Here is a 24,519-nt window from a genome sequence, read left to right on the forward strand (position 1 = left end):
TTGCCTTATCCTCCCTGGTACTGTTTTGTAATTCAACCCAAGCCCACACATCCTAACTCACAGTCCACTCTGACCCCTATCAAGCTCAGCCATCAGGCCGCCATATGAGCCATTGATTGGCATTTGTCTGATAGAGGCCTCGTAATCAAGGAGATGATGAGGAGATTATTGACCGGGCTGTAGATATGAAAATCAGGTAGGAGAGGTGGATGTGGAGGCTTTACCTGGATATTAGTATCGACCTGATGGTAATTGGGAGGGTGGATGCTCACTTGCTGGGTCCATTTAAAGGCGTTAATGAAAAATCAGATGGATTCTGATCCTTTCTGCTCTTCTTGTTACCGCTTAAAGATGAGGACTGAGAGAAGAAGACACAAGGAAGAGAGTACACGCGAGTTATTTTCAGCACTCTATACAGCATATAGGTCATATTTAGTTACTGCTAATCTCATTTTACACTATTTTATTCATGTCTTCCCACATTTTTTCCCTAAGAATTCATTGTAACACTTGTAGATCTACACAGCAAACAAAAGCGCCGAACTCTCAGTGCAACAACTAAAGTGTATTCAAGTGGCCAGGGTTCAAGTAGACACACATTAGCATCTTTTGGAAGAGGTCAAGCGCATATGAAGTGCTGAAAAGTGATGGCTGAAAGAGGCCCCTGCCTGTTTTTTGATGAGACAAGCCCCCGGGGAGTCAACAGTGGCATGATGGATATACTGTGACTGGAGATGCTATAATCATCCCGCTGCTGCTGATGCCATCCAGACAGTCTGGATCTTTACCTCCTGACAAAAAAAACCCCTATTGTGATACTGTTGTGCTGTGCTGCCTGGAACAAAAAGTTAATATTGGCTTTGTTTGTTTGTGTGTGTCAGCTAGTGTTTTTCCAGCGGCAGTTCAGAATTCATAAACACCCCGATGTGGCATGTAGCCCCTGAAATCTTAAACACCGGGCTCGATTGTTGCTGTGAAAACAAATGCAGCACTCGCTTGTCTGGCTAACCGGGGGATTATCCCTGTCCGTGCGTAATTTTTTGTGATTCGTTCTCTTTTTCCGCCTGTACTTACTTAAAAACAAATGTTTTATTTATGTCGGTTGTGAGTAAGGAAATTGCCCCATTTTTGTCTTTCCTTTTGTCTTCATGCGTGGCGCCTTAATACCTGTAAATCCCTGCTGGTTTTTCAGACATGAGGCGCGTTTCAGAGCGGATATTTTTGACCGTTTTTTTTAGCTTTGGGATTGCTCTACCTATCAGAGAGCGCATATACAAGGTAGCGCAGAATCTGTATGTTTCAACAAGCATTCAATAAGGGATACACATTCCCCCTGGAGGGATTTAACAAAGCAGCCTTCACTTTTACATGTTTCGTAGCTGCAGTGTGTTTACTCAAGATTCATGCCCTGTTTTAATGCCCTCAGGTAGCAGAGCTCATTTCGATGCATTGATTTATTCCAGACATTTGCACAGTTATGAGGTATGGATGTAAATTAACAAAACAAAAATCGTTTCTACCGCAAGTGTAGCATTGTTTGTATTGTTGAATAATGCGAGTTATGCAGATAACAGATGTCCTCCAATTATACTCTCCTAATTACATTTTAATCAGGCTGCATTCTGATTCAGGTTTGTGGCTGGAGCAAACAAAGGGAAAATACACAGCATTTGTATAAATAGCATGTATTCTGGCATGACATTCTAATTTAGTCCCTCTATAAGGATATTTATTTATGCAGTTTCCTTTTGTGTAAACATAACTTATGTTAGGTTTCTTCTGCAATAGGAAATTAATTCAAAACATGTTGCATTCCTGTGGTACAACACATAAGGCTATTTATGGTGTGTGACTGCTCATATTCAGTTGTCTGGAAGACAGAAAAATTAACTTTAACATGAACCCTTTCGGATTGGAGGAGATGCCCATTAAAGAGGACCTATTGTACTTTTGTGTGTTTTATCCGTTCCTTTAGTGTGTTATATCCTTTTTCGTGCATCCAAAAGAAAGTTGCAAAGCCCAAAGTCCACTCCAAACGGAGTTACTCTCCCCCAAAGAAACTAGCTTGAAGTCCTGCCTTCTTTTTCTGCAACGTGGTGATGTCACCACGTGACACATTTGCATAATACCTGCTAGGGCTATCCCGAATACCATTTTTGGGGCTTTGGAGCAGGAGCTCAAACAGAGCATTTCAGAGGGTGAAAAGAAGTGCTGCACAGCCGGTATGAAAAAAATATGCATACAAACATGTTTTAGTAGAAACCCAGAATAAAAAGTATGCACCTGAAAATTATCTTAAAGGGGAACACCATGTAATTTAAGAATTCCAATATTCTATTTCCATGGCTGAGGAAAGTTCAGTCAATATTTGCGAACATGAGTCTCTCAAAGCCAGAAACCAGAGAAGTACGTCTCAAACTTGTGATGTCATTGGCTATAAAGTCTGGAGCTGCACCATAGCCAATGAATGGGAGACTGATTTTATGGACTCACACTATGTTTGTTTCCTTTTTTATACACAAATGAGTTTATTCTATTGTAGTGTTGTCAGTTGTGAAGCTGACATGTACCCATATATTCAGAACATTCCCCTGAGTGTTCTCAGTGTCATCTGTACCATCTCTCCCATTCATTGTCTATGGAGCCGCTCCACACTCTATACTTAATGACATCACAAATTTGAGTTTTAGCACTCAAGTTTTGGATTTGGGAGTGAGTTATTCATGTTTACTAATATTTTTGGACTGTCTCAGACCATAGGAATAATTTGTATAAATTTTGAAAATGGGTGTAGTTCCCCTTTAATAGGTCCTCTTTACGTGAGTGTGTTATGATCTACAGGGTGATATCGACACATTCAGACATTAATTAGTACATCGACGCTGACAACTAGCTACACAAAATATAAGTGCACGTTAGCGATTAATTACAACTAAATCCCTAACATTGATTGAAAGTCTCGGCTGTGCTCAGATCAGTCTAAGACAAGTCGTTCAGCTCGGGGATTCAAAACACACACACTCATAGCTCACACTCCACGCATCCTCCCCAAGCTCAGCACTGATGGATGGCAACACACACAATTAAAATTTAAGATTGAAGGCAGTTTTGAGTGGCTGCCGACAAAAAAAAAAAAGCAAGAGGAGTAGAATTAATGTAGTACTTAAGTGTGTATCCCTTTGTGTGTGTGTGTTTCCTCTCCTGTCCTCTCATCTTCCTCTCTCTAACTATGTTGTATATTAACGTGGGAACCTTTTACTAATGTGGTGAAAGGGCCGGTGAGTGAACAAGTGTGCAATGATGGAGGTGGTAGAGGTGGGGAAAGCTCGGAGAGGGTGAGCCATTTAGCATCGCTGTACTAATGGCTCAGGCTGCACGCTGTAGGTGATAATGGATGTTGCAGCATTTGGTGCTGTTTGACTGTGGGTGTGCATTAAAGTGTGTGAGTGGTTTTGTATATTTTCCATTCTTGGATGTGGAGGAGTGTCTTTTATTTGGTTTCATACTCTATTAATACCTTCTAACACGCCTTACACCCTTTTAATAACTGCCTGTTTCTTTTTTTTCTCTTCGCAGCTCAGAACAACTGCAGTTACACACTACACAGTCCCAATGGGACGATAGAGAGCCCCGGCTACCCTTACGGTTATCCCAACTACGCCAACTGTACATGGGTGATCGTGGCAGCGGAGCACAACCGGATACAGCTGGTGTTTCAAGGCTTCGCCCTAGAGGAGGACTTTGACATCTTGTCTGTATATGATGGGCCGCCGAGTCCGGGGAACCTGCGGACACGGTAAAGACAGCCTACATTTTCTTTGTGCATGCATGTGATGGTTTTTATTATGTCAAAGGTTTTAATAGTTTTGCTATGAAACCCACAGAAAACCAAATTTTTCAGCTATGTTGTAAGTATATATCTAATTTGTTAGAATAGCAGTTAAATGATGTAGCATGTTAAAGTGGCCGAGGTAAGATTGTGGAACATTTAAAGGATAATTCCAGTTTATTACAATATTGGTTGTATTTTCATCGTATGGAAATTATTCCTATTGGTAATAATGAGACTCTACCCAGTGGGCAACCTCCGGGTCTGAAAAGTGAAGCCTTAAGTGCCTTAAACTTGCATTCTTTCTAACAGCCAGCAGGGGGCGACTCCTCTGGTTGCAAAAATAAGTCTGATTGTATAGAAGTCTATGAGAAAATAACCCTACTTCTCACTTGATTTATTACCTCAGTAAACATTGTAAACATGAGTTTCAATTGCTAGTTTCAAGTCTTCTTCAATACAGCATGATGTTCATTTAGTAAATCATGGTCCCATTTAGAGTCAAATAGACCATAAAACAGGATGCTTTAGGGTGTGGCTACCTTGTAATTGACGGCGTTGTCCGGTCTGGGAGTTGTCCATGTTGTCGTCTTTGAACTTTAACCTTTTCACAGTGTGTTTTCAGTTCATGAAAGTTAATTGTAACATTTTGGTCGCTTAAAAATGTCTCATTATAGCGTTCTGTTGTACTTAGCTCCATTCTCTCATGTCACTTCTGGATACAAAAAACTAAGATGACGACCGCCCAAATTCTGAACTCTCGAGGCTTCAAAACGGTAGTCCACAAACCAATGGGTGACGTCACGGTGACTACGTCCTCTTCTTATTTACAGTCCATGACTTTACCCAATATGATAACCCCCCCAAATGTTCGATCTTTAGACACTTCCAATAAAGCACATAAAGTATTTATTATATAGTTGGTCTGTCAGACTACTTTGAAGCTAGAGAAACACGATATTAATAAATCATCAGTTTTATTTTCTTCTGCTGGATTACTTTATCTACATGCATATAACATTTTGTAGTACTAAAGTTCTACATAGTGCTTGTGTCCCTGAGGCAGAACAGTGAGGGGTAAAGGGCTGACAACTGGGAAGACTGTGATCTCGCCAGAAAAAGGCAGATAGGCCAAGAAACATGAGCATTCAGATAATCAGACAGGTTTCAAACAAACCCCCAGGTTAGCCAAACTTTTATGGAAGAGAGAGAGAGAGAAAACATTGTTTTTCAAACCGTCTGTTGCAAACATCCGTCACACTTTACAGACAAACTTCATGTTTCAACTTTGAGCTATACTCAGCGTAGTTGAGCGTGCAAACAACTTAGGCTTATTAGTGACACAATTTTGTTTTTACCTCCATATTAAGTGATAGCTAACGCTTGTTTTCAATCTGCCTGTTGGTCCGACCACTCACCTCTTGCACTCATCTCTTTTGTGGTGGTGATGTCACCGTCTTTTCCCCCAGATCTCATTGATTACGGTAGTGAGTACAATGTTATTGTATCCAATAAAACAGATCGGCAAAACCATTAAATTAAGACCCAAGTCGTATTAAACTCAAAATGTTATTTGGACCTCAACGTGTTGATGAAGTTTGTAGACTGGAGACTGGAAAAGAGATAAAAAACTGTAATCAGTTGTGTTGAAGCAGATCCTTTGGTGACTAATACGAGACCGACTCTGTGGACACTATTACAGCATCCAAGGTTATTTACTGTGATTCTGGGTACATTTTGTGCTTCAGAGCTATACTAGCAAAATTGAAATGAGGCTCACTTGGGTGTGAAGGCTCAAACAAACAACTGTGAATCAACAGTCTCATCCTCGACCGTCAATTCGCCGGCCTCAGAGAGGGCTGCCGTGTGCTAACATCGCAAACTGAAATATCCTCGCTAGGTTTCCACATCCATTTTCACAGAAATATTCTTGGGCTGAATTACCATCTAAAGAGCCAGACTGCTATTTGCAATAGCTGCTAATATAAGATACAGCCACAGAGCTGCTATTCACTGATGCATTTATGTATTTGGGGATATTATTGCTTGCAGCCTAATATCTGTCAGACCTCTTGGCAGGCGAACTTAATTAGTGACAATTTCTGCATCTGATCAGTTCAAGCTACGCCGAAGCTGCTTTTAATTCCTGTCACCTTCTGGTATGAGCTTGGCCTTTGCAAATAGTTTAAATTATATGTTATGTGAGCCTTTTAGAGTCAGATGAGAGAAAGGGCTTTTGTTATTGAGACTGTTTTGAGTCTCCCCCGTCGACACCGCTCTCTCTCTCTCTCTCTCTCTCTCACACTCTCACCTCTCCCCTCCCTGCGTCTCTCATTCTGTGCCAGTGGTGCCTCCACTGCATCCCTCCGCAGAAAGCGAATGAAAGCGAGAAGAAAATCCATTATGGATTTGTGTTGCGCTGCTCTCCTCAGTCTTTCTCCTGTTTGGACCTCTGGGCTCTGTTGTATATTGATGCTCCAGCGGGACGGGTGGGGGGGAAAGCGTTCCACTCTCTCTCTGCCTAAGCGCTTTGAAAATAAGCGAGGGGGAAGAAAATGAATTTGAAAAAAAAGAAGGGAAAGGAGAGGATGGGTGAGAAAAATACAGGAAAAAAATGAGAGAAACAGAAGGATTGTTTAGGAGTTTTGTAGGAAACACAGATCTCCTTTAGATGTGCTTGTGTTGTCTTTGACCAGCGTTCATCTCTCTTCAAAGGAGGCATTTTAATCTATGAGTGAGTTTGGAAAGGCTGGGAATAGGCTGGAAGCAGCTCTCAGCGGTCTGTCATGACATGCATGTATATTTACATTCACATCCCACCTACACACACACAGCACATTTTCACACACACAAAGATGCATGCCTGATAATTCAGCCCTCCCTTTGCTCTCATCTCCCACTTGTGTCAAAAGTAATTTTCTTTCCATCTCTCTTTGCTCCTCTCTTCCTCCAATTTCTCTCCACCTCCCCTCATTTCCTCCTCACCTATTTTTTTTTTTTATGTCTTATCTCTTCTGCCTGTTCTCCATTCTGTGTCCCGCACGCTGTGTTTGCTGAATTGGATCAGCCTTTCATGTATACCACGCTATAGGTTGTAGAGCTTTGGAATATTTCGTTTAATCTCCAGCAGTCATCGAAAATTAATGCTTTGCCTCTCTTCACGTTCAAATGATCACCTTTGATTTCTCTTTTCAAAGCAAGTCACTTTTTCTTTAGATTTGTTTATTTATCCGTTCATTTATTCCCTGCTGTCGCAGCAAATTGTCGTTATCGGGAGAATGCCGGCTTGCAAATCAGTTCAGCTATATATGTGCTTGAGCTCCAGACTATATATGAACCTGGTGTGTGTGTGTTTGTGAGTGTGTGCGCCTGCAGCGGTTGCTTTATGAGTCACAGTCACTCCTTAGGAAATGCACATAATGAGTCAGTCTGTTGCTGCAGCACTTCATTAAACTGCCGATCCCGACTGACACCTGGGAAGCAGGGAGAACATTTGATGGAAGTTTCAATTGTTTGAAATGGAGAAACAGAAAACGTATATGCAGTGTGTTATATACGTCACACATTGTGAGCTGCCGTTTGGTAATTGATCGCTGTTAATTAAGCGTGGCATTTCCAAGAGATGGTGGCGTGATTAAATGGTTAAGTCCATATTGCTCCCTCAGTGTTGTGAAAGCTTATCAGTTATTCCCACAGCTTGAACTGCAGTGAAGCTAAACTCAAGGTGAAATATTGTTTGTTGACTTCAGTAGCTCAAACATCTATGTAACAAATTAGCTCCTCCATTTATTTGCAATTTCATATGAAATTATTTTATTGCAACAACATTATCATATTAATATATTTTTCTGTTTTGCAATTATAAGAAAATGTTTCTGATGGCCACACTTTGACAGCTTCCTGACACACTCTTGAGTCTGGATGTAAAATGAAACCTAATCAACGTATCTGGATCGTTCCGACGTGTCGAGCCTGGCAAACCTGGCTGTGACAACAAAAAAGTCAGTGAAGTTGCACATTGTGTCTGGCTCTTGTTCATCTAGAAATAGTTACAACACATAATTTTGTTTTTGGCATTTCCGTTTGTGTACCGATTTAATCAACAAGATTGCAAAGTGCTCATTTGAGTTTGAGAAGTGTTGGCCGGCCAATTTTCTAACTTTGGACAGAGCCAGGCTAACTGTTTCCCCCCTGCTTCCAGTCTTTACACTAAACTACTGTAGGCTACAAACATCCTGACTCAGCTATGTACTTACATAACTCAAGAACATGAGGTTGATATTGACCTCCCCACTCTCTTGGAAAGAAAGCGAATAAGGCCATTTCCCAAAATGTCAAACTATTCCTGTAAAATCCTTGCATGCATAAATTATGACAACCTCAATCAGGATTATTTTTTCCTAATTATTTCATTCCTCTTTCATTCCTATTGTCAAAATATTGTTTTTGTTACAAAAACTGCAAGTCACATTCCTATAACATAAAACAATGAATGTACAGCCAAAACGTTACTGCAGATAAAGTAATAAGGTCGCACCAACAGTAGTAATTGTAGTTGGAATACAGCCAGCGATGCATGATGTCCAATTTAGTGGACAGATGATTAATCATATTTTTCTACTAACATAAAATCATAACTTGGAAATTTTAACAATTGTATATCCTTTGTTATCACTTGATGTTACCAACTTGTATTTGCCTGCAAGGGTCTCCTACTGTAGAAGGATTGGCCATCTTTGGTTTTGAGACATTTTTGTTGCACTTACAACAGCTGGCCAGTTGGTGGCAGTGTATGGTACGATGCACTAGGGACCACTGTTGTGGTTGATGTGCAACTATGCAATCAAAACCCATGTATACACTAGAAAACAGCTTTGGAATAGCTGTCCACTGTAGTGACCGCTATGCGTGAAGAGCTGCTGACCATATTCTTTCAATAGAGTATGAAAATCAATTTCCCATGACTCCATACACAACTGTCAAGTGTTAATACAACAAACAGACGTTTCATGTTGAATGCTCTTTTTGAGAGTCAGTCAGTAAACCACAACCTTGACAAAATAAGACACCCTGAGATTCACATTATTCTTTCCACAATAGCCATGGAATTGCTTGAAGCCGCCCACACATGATCGGCGCTAAAATCTCTCTGCGCTGGCTGTGCCATTGTCTTTCTATAGGGAGAGCGGTTCCGCCTGACTAGCCATAAGCGCTACCCTTTGGTGTGGCACCAAGTGCTGCGCTCAAAGTTCAAATGATTTCAACTTTAACCTTGGTGGTCGCTGACCTTTCAAAGCGCAACCAATGAGACAACAGCTGCAACTGTTGTTGTTGCCTAGAAACAGTGAATGGCGTTTCTTGCGTACGTTTTGATGGCATATTATTCCCGCGCTATGCTTTGTCTCTGCAAGGCTGTGCACCCGACCTCTCGGTGGCAGCTTAATGTTTAGCCACAGGGGAATAACAGTGTAGCTTATGAATGTGATGGTTTGCAGCATCTGACCCTCAACTCTGTGATGAAGGAGTATCCTTGGACGCGTCAGTTGAATGGACTGTTTTCAAAGAGATCAAACTGCACCACACGACAATAGTGCGACCTTAGAAAATTAAATTGTTACTGTGATGGATTAACTGAATAGAGTTTCTGCAAGTTGATTTGAACACGCGTTTTGGGAATTGTGGCATCTTTTTAAAAAGATATAGTAAAGTTAACTTTTCAAATCCCCTTCTTGCAATTTCTCCCTTTCTGTTGTCAAAACGGTGTTAGCGGTAGTTAATAGTAACGCAGTAAAATGATTATCTGGCCATTTATCTGCAGTAAAAATGATTGTTATGGAACTCCTTCTGAGATACCAGTAACCCTGATGTCCTGGGTTAAACAGAGCCTGTGGTATTGTAGCACAGTAGTCAGACAGACTTCCCATGACTGAAGCCAACAGCCAACTTAACCCGAAGCGAGACACTGAACCTCTACCGGCTCAGTCACTTTCGCTCTGTACAAGAGCGCACATTTCCTTGTAAAAAGCAATCTTTTTTTCCACTTTTTTGTCACATTTCACCTTGTAAGTGCCAACTGGGAAACAGTGAGTACATTTCAGCAGAGGGGAAAGCTGTTGGGGTGTGTGAAGGCATCTCTCTCCACATGCCTTCCTCTCAGTTGATGGAGTGATGGAACGGAGGGACTTAAGGCCTGGCAGTCTGGCAGGGGCGGGGAAGTGAGAGAGGGAGGAGGAGGCGTGAAAGGGACAGATTTTCAGCCTGCGGGCTCGATAGGACCTAAATAAGGAGCACTAGTGCATGGCGCTGGGAGTGGCATTAACACTACAGTCAGCCCTCAGTGCTGTGAGAGTGTCACAATAAGAGTTTGTGTGTGTGTGTGTGTGTGTGGAGGAGGAAGAGAGATATGTGTGCTCAGACAGTGCTTACAAAGGGGGATCTAGGCTAGTGTACAGCCCGTCCCAGCAAGCTGATTCAGTGTCAACAAAATCAAGGTTTATTGGAATACAGATAAAATGAACACCGCACTCACAAACACACAGTCAGACACACACTTTTAAGCACGGAATAAATGGCAGCAGGCTGGAAAACTGTAATTTTTCAGACACACAAGTTTTCAGAGACGTTTCTGCTTTTTTTGGCAAGCACTCCAGAGCACAAGTGCTTGTACAGCATATGCATGAGAGGAGAGGGGGGGAGGGGGATATTATGCATGCTTTCATATTGCTTCTGCTTGTAGTTCAAAGTTTTGATTTGAGCTGCGTAAATATCCTATCTAACAGAACTTGTAGGCATGACTGTAAAGGAATACGCCCAAAGGTTGGGAAGGTTGTCTGATAGGCCAATTGAACCTTTCAGCAACAAAACCATACACACCAAAATGTGACTTTAGATTGTCGATTGGTCGATTGTCAGAAAGTAAGTTGAAAACAAACGTAGATTATTGTTTTAGAAATTCAAGTGAGGATGCCAGACATTATCTGTTTACAGCTTCTGAAGTGGGAGGATTTGTCTGTGTTTTATATAATGCAAATTGAATTGGTTTTGGACTTAAGCAATTTGAAGATTTACCTTAGGCTCTGGGAAATTGAGATGGGAGGTTGTTCCTCATTTTAGAGCAGCTTTGTTTTTTTTATTTTATCACTTAATGCTAGTCACCTGATTATTATAGTAGGCCTACAGTAGTGAATGGATCAAAGCTCGTGTGAATTCAATGTCCTGTCTCCTCCAGCATTTGGTGTGCATGTCTATCTACTATAGACTTTTTCAAACGTGACAACATAATCTGTTGCAATGTTTGTTAATGCAGTAACTGACAAGTAGTAAACTTGGACCATAGAGATAGAATAAGAGTAGAATAGACATTCCCATTCAAATCAACGGCGGACATTTTTATGTGTACCATTGCCATTGCGACCGGGCTAACTTCCATATAAACGACTTACGGAAAGTCACGGACTTACTGAGATTTTGCAGCAATGACTAGTAGGGTCAAATTTGAACAACTTAATGCTTCATCCACACACTCTTGTCATAGCGTAGGAAAGTACAGTGCTATCACCAGATGAGGAACAACTTTGTTTAGCTAATTTCTGTAACCAGTGTAGCATTAAAGCATGGTGGAATCAGCAAGTAAGTTCGCTAGCTATAGGTCAAAGATACTCTATAACAAAGATGGCACATTTCAAGCTCTGCCAATGGTTTGAAATGGTATTCACTTCCTGTCTACTAAGTGGGCACAGTCATGGTGTGTTGAACATCGTGGATGAAAGCAGATTGGATTATATTTGCATAATGCATTCATATTTTCTTTTGCTAACATTAGATATTTACACAGCTAACATGTCATATTTAGCATTACCAATATTAGTGAGCTAGGCTGTTCGGGAACGTTAGTTGCCAGATCACGCGAGACTGTGTTGCTGAGACAGAGAAAAGGTCTCAAACAAAGTTAATTTTCTCCTGATTTGTGTCTGAAAAATGCCATTTTAGTGTCCGGATTTTTGAAAGATGTGAAAAAATGTGAAAAAATGGGTTCAATATTTACTTTGGTGACTATGGGGCGAAAGAATTATAATCATAACCTGCGTTCACGTTCACTTCTCCCATTGGAGTTAATAGACACAGGATATGCTGTTAGACTCCTAAAGGGACAGTGGCGAAACCCACAAGACACAGATACAGGTAACTGTCTTTCAGTGTGTCGTCTCCTTTCTGAACTGTCTCTGGCTGGGTCTGACGGTCCCTCAGCCTCACTCCCCACCACTCCGGAGAATGGCAAGATACCTATAGCTAACTAGCCAGCCATCCGTCTCTGGAGTCCGTCTCTGGAGTCCGTCTCTGCGTCCGTCTCTGCGTCCGCTGCCTTAACAACAATTGCCATTTTCTTTTGTACCAGTCAAATGACCATGGAAAACAGTAAACATTCTACTCCTAATTATGTTTCTATGACTTAGACTAAGCTGTTGCCCTAGCAACAGAATGATAATGAAAAGGTCTATATGTGTGAGCGAGTACGGCATTAGTCAATGAGTCGAGCTTGTAAAGAGCCAATGTCTGCTGCGGTTCAGGGTGAGAGCGGGTGACGTATACGACGGCACTTCCTGCCTGAACACTTGCCACGACAGTGATTCTTCATCAGTGACGGCCTTGGCCATCAATCTCTCACAACACATACTTGGCAAAATGACTCCAGCACGTGAATACTGTGGCGAACATGCATGTGTGTTTGCATACACACACACGTTTCTTCAATGCCTCTTCATTCTGAATTGCACGTGCTTGTATTATGTTAACACGCTGTGCGACATCCATGCAAAGAGTACACATCCAAATGAGGAGGAGGAGGAGTGTTTGACTGTGTGTGTGTGTGTGTGTGAGAAATGTGGCTTCAAGGCTGCTTAGTTTTATTTGTTTGCGCATCTTATTCAACAGCATTTACACACACATATTGTACATATGTAGATACACACCCACAGACACGTGCAAGCATTCATACTGTACAACCACACACACATGCACAGCGTAGGATTTATGGTTCCTTTGAGTCTAGGTTGTTAATAAAGAGACTGCCACTTATCAACGCCAGCTTTAACGACAGTCTGCTAAAAACAGGAGGAAGAGTGATAGTTTGTTTTTCATCATCTCATGCTGGGAAAAAGTGAAACGATGTGGAGATTTATGGCACCTGCTCACCTGCGAGGCAGAATTATTAGGTCCTGTAACCCCAGATTAGAGAAATAATCAACTAGATGGCCGTGAATTTATATGCTACATCCTGTGTATCACTCATTGTGTGTGTATTGCTTATTGACATTCCTCCATCCCCGGGCCTATCAATGTTCTTAACAGGATGCACTTCAGCAGCGGCATGAAATGAAATGTTTTCCATGCCCGGATAACGGATTGAATATGCAGCGCACGCTTTAAAAAGATGTTGTCATTTTTAGCCCTTCTGCGCTCGGCGTCACACTTGAGTCGAAAGGAATGCGGTAAATTTTTTTGGGAGGCCAGCCTGTTGAGCCGTTTAAACCTTCAGGGATGAAAACATAATCACTAAAATATAATTACTCTCATGGAGTGCTAATATTTTAGCCAATAATATGTCCTCAAAAAAATGAAGTACCTAATTATACCTTGTACAGCCTCAGTTTATAAAACATATTGCAAAATGTGAACCTCCTTTTTGACAGTGAAGAGATTTTATGTGAAGAGCATTAAGTTAAAAGGGAGAAAATCAGATTAAATCAAATAATCTTAATTGATATCACAGCAGGGATGTGCAAGTTAATTGGTCAAATGTATAAAAATGATGTGACATACTGTACTAGTACAACTACTTAAGGACTGATTTTGTTGCCAGCAGATGAAGATCAAGTGAAATATTTCCAAAATTAGACTTTGGCAGATCAGATATATTGAGTTTAAGATGTCTTATTTTGAAAATGTAGTGCTCTAAAGGTCATATAATAAAAATGGTAGGAACTTTATACTGCTAAATGTTGTTTACTTTGGATAATGCTTGTAGCAATCAGCACACGGTCATCTCTAGCAATTAGTCCTGCATACAAAAAGCTAATGAGCATAAGTTGATGTGCGATATTTCTATCAGTAATTTGTTGAACTTGACGGAGCTCTAGCACACACAGTAATATGACAGGAACTAAGACAAAGCCAAGGATTTCATGATAGAAATTGATAAACGCCGCCTAACAAAGGGATGGTGGGAGGCGGATGTCATGCTTTTCTCACCGCAGGGAATTCATTTTGTTTATTTGCATGACATCTTATGCAAATCACGTCAGTCACAATTTTGCAATTGCAACACCTAAGGCACAGTGTGACTCATTTGTGCGCATGTGCAGCAGGTGTAATATGTACGACGTGTCTGGAATTTAACACTGTGGAAGGAGAGGGATCAGACTGGGAAGCAGGCTTGTCATAGGTTTTTCACTTCTCTTTGTTTCCAGTCATTTTGGATTGATCAAGCTATAATGAAAATGTATAATTTTCAATAATGATGATAAAGTTGACAACCTATACTTTTTGTGAAAGACAGCAAATGATAACGGTGTCTACTGTGACTCCGAACAAAATGCAGTAGCATAGATGTACAGTATGTAAATGTCCAGTTTTTCACATTTTCAGAAGTCAGTGGATGCAATTCAAAAATCTTCTTTTTCATCGTTGTACTCCACCATGGCGATTGCACAAAATACTACAATAAGGGCTACAGAAGGTCTCACTCACCAGTAAAATCACTATTCAACCAATCATGGACGACTCGGTTCTAACTAGAATCGCATTACTGCAGGTCAATGGTGATTAAATGGTTGGGTCAATGCCACGAAGACTGCTTTGCAAAGGCTAAATACTGTTTAGCAAAAGAGTACATACAACATGTTCTAGTCCTTGGAGCACTTCGTCACATTCTTGTACATCTGCTGTTCTCTCCATAATTCCAAAACTAATTTAACCTTTGCTCTAAACTGAAGCACGTGCGATCTACAGTTCATCAGTGTGATCAGTTTATTTGATAATAAAAAAAGCTACTTCTTTGCTTTCTGCAGTGATCTGTAGTCCTGCGTTTGCTATTCAAAGCTTTAAACTAAAATCAGAGGTAATATGATTGTGCTGTTTATACATAAATGCTGTCTCCCATGCATATACTGTACAAGTAGTGATTAACACATTAATAGCTTTCCAAAAATCCAGAAACATTTCTACTGCCTTAAACATTTAAAAAAATGATTGAAAACTATTTCCAAATAATACATGTTCTGCAATTTTATTGTCATGTATGTTGTTAATCAACTCTTTCTTTGAAAAGTGTCTCTGGTGGTCTGATAATGGACAAAGATGCAACCTATTTCTTGCTTTACATGGGTTCTTGCATGCATCATCATGTAGGGCACAGCTGGTTCGAATATAGGGTTTGCCTCAATAAGACAACATCCAAATACCTGCAAGCAGCGACTCTAGTATAAAAGCAAAAACACATCAAGCAGAGCTCATAACACACTGATGCAACGATGACTTGCGTACCTGCTGGGCAATTTCAGTCATGATTGAAGGAAAAACTGCGGACCTGCAGCCCACCTCCTGTTTGTCTTCACTGACAAATTTGTTACAGCCAAACAGGGTGAAAATAAATGACACTAGTCTGCTAACAAACCTGCAGGAATATTAAAGCTAATCACTCACCAGTGTAAGGAACTGATCAATATACTGCAGCTGTCAGGGACACATGAGCAATGCAATACTGCCATCAGCATCTGCACATGAACATCCCCTGCTCACCTTTGGATTTTGTCCTGCCAATCTGGGATGTATGATGTGAATACTCTATTGAAATACATACTTAGGCCTGTCAAAGGTAACGCGGTAATAATGCGTTAACGCAAATTAATTTTATCGCCACTAATTTCTTTAACGTATTAATGCAACTTACGACAACATCTATGTCAAATAACGCTCCAAACTAATGCTTAATTTCGGCGAGGAAAAACTGGTATGGCCATTTTCAAAGGGATCACTTGACCTCTGACCTAAAGATATGTGATTGAAAATTAGTTCTATGTGTACCCACGAGTCTCCCCTTTACAGACATGCCCACTTTATGATAATCACATGCAGTTTGGGGCAAGTCATAGTCAAGTCAGCACACTGACACACTGACAGCTGTTGTTGCCTGTTGGGCTGCAGTTTGCCATGTTATGATTTGAGCATATTTTTTATGCTAAATGCAGTACCTGTGGGGATAAATATCTGTCATTGTTTTGTGTTGTTAATTGATTTCCAATAATAAATATATACAGTACATACATTTCCATAAAACAATCATGTTTGCCCACTCCCATGTTGATAAGAGTATTAAATACTTGACAAATCTCCCTTTAAGGTACATTTTGAACAGATAGAAAATGCGTGATTAATTTGCGATTAATCATGATTAACTATGGAAAATCATGTGATTATTCGCGATTAAATATGTTAATTGATTGATAGCCCTATGTATAATGTAAATTATGTCAACAATTCTTTTTTTTTTAACCACTTCAACCATAAATTTGAGGCATGTGTTAGCATCATCAAATCGAATGGCCAAAGTTTGAGATTAGCTTCTTGAAGTCCTTTTTAATCCTTCAAATTCTCTCCTCACAATAGAAGCATCCCAAAGGTGCTTCTTTTTTGAAAATGTTTTTTGCTGAAATTGACTATTGTTGGACTTGTCTTGACCTAAAGAACTCAAAAAGAGTTTTGTTGATTTGGCAAAAAGGTTCAAGACTTAATTGCCAACATGTGAATTGACATTTGGATTTATGTTGGTCCTTCTGTGATTGTTGTATATGTGAAAGTACCAATTTTCAAAAACACTTTGGGCTGCCACAGACTCTCACTACAGATAAAAGAGAGCGAAAAACAGAAACAAAGCAGAAAGACAGCCAACAAAAACAATACGGTGGCATGGTATTTGCCCACGCCCCCAAAACAGAAGAACTACATTCCCTTTAGCTGTAATCTCTGAGACTGCGAAGCACAGACGTTCTCCTTGTGCACCATTTGTTTCCTGGCTTAAGCAAATCCCCGGCATATTTTTGTAGCTTGTGTTGATTTTGCTGTTTTTTTTCCTCACTGTTGCTGCAGTCACGTTTTTCTGCCTTGATTCCACCCTTTCTCTTTGTTTTCTCTTGTTCTTCCCTGGGAGACACGGAGCATAGCAGCCCTAATTAGTTATCCAAACACCTTGTGAAACGTGATAATGGATAAAGCGCATATATTGTGCACACGCAGACACACACACTCGTACACGTACACACTAGCCGTGCTGTGTCAAAAGGATTTGCCTGGCATGTAATTGGACACTTGTTGCATGTGACCAGTTGCACTTGGGCTTATTTAGTTGCTGGAAAGGCGAAGGTTATCACTCCAGGTTTCTGCTGTGTGGACATACTGTCATGGATTCCATCATAAGAAAGGATGCAAATCAGTCTATAGAAATGACATATCGTAGCCTACAGCACAGAGATGTGGAGGACTAAAATAGAACAGATTAATCCGGTCTCCATACCCAAAAAAAGACATAATTAAGAGATAGAGAGCAATAATGTTGAGCTCTACAGACAGAGAGGGACTAACGGAGAGGCCGGCGACAGCATGCAGAAACAAGACGAATGGAATATGAGTAAATCAGTGTTTCTGAGAGCCTGCAGCTTATTCTAGATCAGTACCAGTGCTGTTCTTCAGTAACACACACACACACACACACACACAAATACACCGCTGCCATTCCCTCCTCCTCCTCTCTCCTTTCCCTCGCTGCCTCCTTCCCTCTGCTGCTCTTTGATCATCATTGCCACAGGAATGAAAGCAGAGCGACGGGCAGAAAGTAAATAGCATTGGTTGGGCGCTCCATCGGTCACCGTGTCCCTGTTAGCCCCGCTGGCTAATCAGATCTTCTGCCCAACCTTGTTTTGGAGTTTATTAGTGGCATCCCTCTGCGGAGCAACGGAGAAACTGAAGATCACAGCGAGAGGGAGAGATAGCAGTGCAAAATGATGAAATTTTGAATATAAATTCAGTGCCTCATGCGGTGTCTTTGGAAGAAACCTCAATGGCGTCGATTTTGCCTTGTAGTGCAGGCATGCATTAATGCACATACATGCAAACTACAGTATATACTTAGAGTCATTATATGAATACTTTACACACTACATGATCAAAAATATGCTATAATAGCCTGCACTGCTCTGGAAAGTGGATGCGGGTAAGGTCTAGGATCTATGCAGGCCGGTCAAGTTTCTCCAAACCAAACTCAAAAACTCAATTTCTGTATGGACCTGGCCTACGACCAGTTGGCAACCTCCAGGGTCTGAAAAGTGAAGCCAATGCAGAAGTGCCTTAAACTTGCATTCTTTCTAATAGCCAGCAGGGGGCGACTCTTCTGGTTGCAAAAAGAAGTCTGATTGTACACAAGTCTATATAGGAAATTATCCTACTTCTCACTTGATTTATAACCTCAGCAAACATTGTAAACATGAGTTTATTGTCTCAATCGCATTCAGCATTTGGTTATACTCAGCTCCAGCCTCTCGTGTCACTTCTGGTTGCAAAAAAACAAGATGGCGAAAGCCAAAAACCAAGATGGCAATGGCCAAAACGCCAAACTCAAGGCTTCAAAACGGTAGTCCACAAGCCAATAGGTGACATCACGGTGGACTACATCCACTTCTTATATAAAGTCTCTGGTTAGGACCCAACAGAGAGGACAGTCCTACTCAGCCTCGAGTAACGCTGATGACTGTGATGTTGAAACAAGAAAGGGCCTTCCCCAAACTGTTGCCACAAAGTTAATGCCCACTACTGTCTAAAACAACATTGAATGCTGTAGCATTAACATTTCCCCTAACAGGATGTAACCATGAGAAACTAGCCCTTGATCCCAGACCTTTGAATTGCTGCCCACATCTTGATTTATTCAGTGACTCAAATAGGTCTGGTGGTGTACCCATTGATGGCAGTTTCCTCCAGATGGAGAAACAATTGACTAATCAGAGTTTTGTATAGGTCTAGATTGAGAATGTCAACTATATACATTGCTAGACAGCATGTGGACATGGGTGTCCACATACTTTTGGCTTTATACAGTAGTATAGAAAGGGGACAGGGGGGGAGAGGATGAGTCAGACACAAAGAGAGGAAGATACAGTTTACAAGGAAAAGCTTCAAACGGTGAAGGAGGGATTGGGTGTGTGTGCTCTGCTAAGTGGCAAATGGCTGCATTTGATTAAATAGCATATCCTTTTAATCTTAGAGTTTTCTAGGGAAGGCAACATCGCACTCAGCCGTTACCCAAGTGTACATTAGTGGCTTGTTTGTTTCTTTTATCACTCACATTTCCATCATGCCACATTCCTCGTACCACTACACCAACTCTATCTGTTACTCATCAAAATCTTGATGCTTGTAAGGCTGAATCATCAACGCATTATTTGAACTTCTTTGCTCTATGTGTTATATAACCTGTATATTAAGGCATACCTTCACTCTACTACTGTTGCTAGTATTATATCCGCATTGATGAGTCTTTACGCAACAACTGGCTTACTACTACAAATACCAATAGTAGCAAACTAATGTCAATCATTCATTTGTGCAACAAACTGAAACTCTTACCTTTAAAACACCCTATTATAATACAACATATATACTGTACATACTAAATATCTAAAATGTAGGATAGCTGTTTAATATCTGTGGCCATTCTTGTAAGATTCTTTCACCTTGTTTTCTTTCAATTGGCTCTCTTACATCCGTCCTTTTTCTCTCCTTGATCATTTACTCCATCCTTGTGCGTCATAAATTGCTACTACTCACACACTCACACACACACACACAAGCACACAAACAGACAGCCTTGCACACCGGTAGGGCGAGTAAACAACGGCATATCTCATGGCTACCACTTAGCTTTGTCACTTTCCTAGGGGTGAGAGTGGCACGACATTGAATTACTTTTATTCTATCTCTAATTGTTTTCTGCCCGAGGATTATTGCAAAGCGATTTGTGCGGAGCGGAGGGGAACACAGCGGACTTGTGGACGTCACCTTGTTTAATTTGTCAGCCTTGATTTGTTTGCTGTAAGTGTAATTGACTTACGTCTCTACAGCGGGGGAACAAATGAACAAAGAATCCAGTTCCTTTTTTACTTCCTTACCCCCTACTGTCAGAGCCTTTGTGATTCTATATCAAGGCATGCAATTATGAAGCTTTTTATGATATATTGTATATCATGTTCATGTCAGCAAAACAAGCAATGATGTCAAGGATTGAAGCATTTAAATAGTAATTCAAGCACTGTGCATGATCTTTTGGACTTGCATTATCGACTGAATATTCTGTATGTAATCAAGGGCTGTGTATTGGCAAGAATTTGGCGATACGATACATATCCCGAGGGGGGTACAGGGGTTACGATTCACTATATTGCGATGTATTATGATACTGTAAGTAAGGCGATATATTGCAATGTTTTAAATAAAATTTTAGGAAAAATGTCACAGTATAAACACAACAACATATGCATAAAAACATTAACTTTTTTATTAGGGCCGTCAAAGTTAAAACAAAATTTGTTTTAACGCCACTAATTTCTTTAACGCATTAACGCAACCGGCCGCGATTCTATCTTTTGGAGCTTGTAGCGGGCTCAGTTTTAAAGCTAGAGTGAAGATACTGGCATCATATGAAACAAGAAAACCTAAGGAATTGGTACCATCCATGTCAAACTAGCTTGTCACAAAGGAGGCTAAATAACGCTCCAAACTTACGCAACATTTTGGCAAGGAAAAACTGGCATGGCTGTTTTCAAAGAGGTCCCTTGTCCTCTGAACTCAGGATATGTGAATGAAAATGGGTTCTACGAGTCTCCCCTTTAAAGACATGCCCACTTTATGATAATCACATGATCTTTGGGACAAGTCATAGTCAAGTCAGCACACTGACACACTGACAGCTGTTGTTGCCTGTTGGGCTTGAGTTTGCCATGTTATGATTTGAGCATATTGTTTATACTAAATGCAGTACCTTCGAGGGTTTCTGGACAATATTTGTCATTGTTTTGTGTTTTTAATTGATTTACAATAATAAATATATAAATTTTTTGCATAAAGCAAGCATATTTGCCCACTCCCATGTGGATAAGGATATTAAATACTTCATAAATCTCCCTTTAAGGTACATTTTGAACAGATAACAATATATGTGATTAATTTGCGTTTAATCATGATTAACTATGGACAATCATGCGATTAATCACAATTACATATTTTAATCGATTGACAGAACAGAACAGTGGGATCTGCATTTGCATTCATCACAGTCTCTGTAACATCCAACATCGTAGCACTACTTTGAGAGGGCACATCTCTTTGCAAATGAAACAAAGTATTGACTGAGTCAATCTTTGCATGTAAACTATTAATTAAAAATCCATACAGTGTTTTTGAGAATCGATAACATTACCACAAAACATAATAGCGCAATATTTGATATTTTCGATATTTTCTTATACACCCCTAATGTAATCCTAAACCCCAGGGCTTGTGCAGCCCTCTGTGTTGCCTCACAGGTATCCACGGTGTTGAGCAGATGCAGATAGCATCAGGGCAATGTAATACACTGTTAATGGAGTGCAGATAGCCTGAAGATAAACCAGTCACATCACTCACTTACCCACTGACCGGCAGACACTCGGAGGGAAGTAAAGTTGTGTTTGTCAACCATAACTCCATGCTTACTCCAACCCTTAGGTGGAATTACATTTAAGAAAGACAGATCTAATTTAAGGCTAGGGAGCACTTATCTCTGGTGAAGCCATTGGTAAGCTCCTCCACTCATTCACACATCCTTTAATTTAGCTGGTGATGACTTTAGCTATTCTGCGCAGCCAATGACAGCTAATCAGTCCTGTGTTGCCACCCGTGTCTTTTTATGGCCCCCAATATGAACACAGCTGATGAGTAAGGCATTCTATCACCGTTCTGACACTGCAAATTATTCACTTGTTTCCATCGGTGCACTGGTTTTCTCTCTCTCACCACTCTCCACTCAGAAGTTCATGTTCCATTATTTTGCTGTTTAAGTTTTTGCATGTTTTTCCCACACACACACTTCTATTTAGCCGTTCCTACTTTCTCTGGAGCACTTCATCTGTTCAAATCCTCCTCAAGTCACTGCTAATATTTTCTCCTCTCACCTTCCCATCCACTCTGCCACTTTCCCTTATATCAGCCTCTCCCTCACCGGCCCCGCTCCCTCTTTCTCTAGAGACATTGCTTTGTTAATGACTTCACTGCGGTTTGTCTCTCAGTTGGCGCTGACTGCGGTTGATTATCTCACCATCAGCATTCAGCATCAGAGACATCTGAGAGACTACTCCCACCCTGGCTCTTCAGCCGCGGATGCGCAAATACCTTGTGATGTCACACGCGCATGAATATTAACAAGCAAACCGCGTGCTACTACTGCCCGTCTTTCTTCACGAGACAGACATAAATAATTAGCCCATTCAATTCAAAAGGATGTCAGTCTTGTTTGAAATATTGTTGGGTTTGTGGGATCTGCGGGGAAGCTGTGTACGGTGTGAGATTTGCAAATTGTTGCTACCTCTCGCTAGGTTTTGCCTTTGTTGTGTGGAGCTGCATGCTTTCTGGACAATGTGGTGATGATGAACAGCCAGAAAAAAGGTTCCACATTATAAAGTCCACATAAACATATTAGAGGTTGCTTTCTTCCCCCCTGCAAAACTGCTAAGATTACTGGTAACACGTTTGCAAGGCTTTCAGGTTACATAACAGGAATTTAAAGTGAATTTGAGAGCAATGAAGGCTAACCATGAAACTCCATCAAGGCCGGATCACGCCCTTGGGCAAAGTGACGCGCTACATTACAGCTTACCCAAAAAAGAAAGGATCAGAAGGCTGATAGATACACAGTCTAATTGCTTGTGAAAGTCTTCCTATTAGCTCGAGGAATCAAATCATGTGTGTGGGAATGGAGCGGCATTTTAACCTCCACCAGGCTACACGTCAACTTTTTTCACTGTAAAGTAGAACCGGCGATGAGTCATACACCGACACACTGAACGGCAACAGTTTAGATCCAAGGGTGCATTTTTTTATACGAGAAAAAGAGCCTAATTTAGCAATTGAAAAATACTTTTCTTTTGCCAAAAAAACACTGAAGAGCTGGAACTGGAACCATTCGTGTGTGTCGCAACGACTGGGCGGCATTTCAGTTAGCGCGATAGGCAGTCGGTGGAGAGTTAAGCCCCTGGCCTTGACCACTGACAAGTTATAGCTGCACAGGGTCCTGTATAGAACGAGCACTCCCACGAATACACATGAAATACACACATCGTTTCTTGACTCTGCACTTCAACTCCCTCCCTCCCTGTCTCTCTCTTACCACCCATCATTTATTGGCTAATGTCTCCCCTCTACTCAGCCATCAAAATCTTGCTGCTGTATCTATTTTTCTTTTTTTTTTTATACTCCCTCCCTCTTCCTTCCCTCGTTCTGAGGGGAAAAAATCCGCTGCATCAGCACTCTGCTTACCTTCCACCCTGAGAACATTCACACGCACACACTCGCTGAGTGAATAAGATTAAAGGACGAATGACCTGATTTAATCTCTGTCTGTTTACAGCTGTAAACACGCATATATTTTGGAAAGGGAGATCACGGACGCTCACACGCACGGAAAATGTTCAAAATGAATAAAAATGTGCATTCGTGTGAACGTCTGAGCGTGAATCCCTGACGAGCTGTGAAGCCATAATGAAGGAGTTTCTCACCGTGACTCATCCTCACTCAACTCATGGTTGAAGTTTTTACATTTCCCATGTACCGAAGTGTCTCTCGCACCTCCCTACTTTTCATATTCAACCTGCTCTTCAGCGCTGCCATCTCCTCATTACAATATCTCCACTCTTTTTTCCTATACAGCCATCTTTTCTGCACATATGCTCTGTCTCCTCTCTCTGTCTGTCTCTCCCTCTCTCGTCCCCATGGGTAGCGGTGGGATAATTGGAAGCAGAGGTTCTTCATTGAGATGATGCTGAGGCTAGTCAGGTGGAAAGCCCTCTTAATAGACCTCTGCTCTCCCCATGAACACACACACACACACACATGCGCTTATGCAAACACTTGCACACACATACATCATATACTGTTCAGTGTGGATGCAGCAATGCACACCTATTCTTCTCCTCAAAAAGGCCCTCATTTCTGGTATTCCATACAGTAGCAGCAACAGGCCAATGATTTCTCACAACTGTGCTGTTTTTTCTTAACTTTCTCTGTCTGTCTTTTTCTGTCCCTCACTCTCTTTTCATCCTTCCTCCATCAATTTACCACTCACTTGAGACACCTGCTCTGCAAATCCATTCGTTTGTATCGCCGAGTCGCAGTCACATCTCGCATCTTTTTCCTCGATAACAGGCAATCCCCCAGCTGGCTTTTTCCACAATACCGGCTGCACGCCTAAAGATTGCCACAGCCCATATCACATTGCAATATTTAATCTCCCTTCGCATGTGAAGCCAGTTTCTGTGTGTTTTCTGACGGGATCTATTTAGTTTCCTCTTAGCCTGGGAGAAATTATTTGGGGGGCCGTATCTGGCTTATGCCAG

At 41.1% G+C, this 24,519-nt stretch overlaps 1 protein-coding gene across 1 annotated transcript in view; it reads left to right on the forward strand.

Moving 5' to 3' along the window:
- csmd2 (CUB and Sushi multiple domains 2) overlaps nt 1–24,519 on the forward strand; it is a 282,555-nt gene that overhangs the window by 18,393 nt on the left and 239,643 nt on the right. Inside the window, exon 2 of the mRNA XM_074613264.1 lies at nt 3,577–3,796. Within this exon, the coding sequence (XP_074469365.1) occupies nt 3,577–3,796 (220 nt within the window). The remainder of the gene's footprint in view (nt 1–3,576; nt 3,797–24,519) is intronic.

Source organism: Sebastes fasciatus, chromosome 17 (assembly GCF_043250625.1).
Source record: "Sebastes fasciatus isolate fSebFas1 chromosome 17, fSebFas1.pri, whole genome shotgun sequence".
NCBI classification, from domain to species: Eukaryota; Metazoa; Chordata; class Actinopteri; order Perciformes; family Sebastidae; genus Sebastes; species Sebastes fasciatus.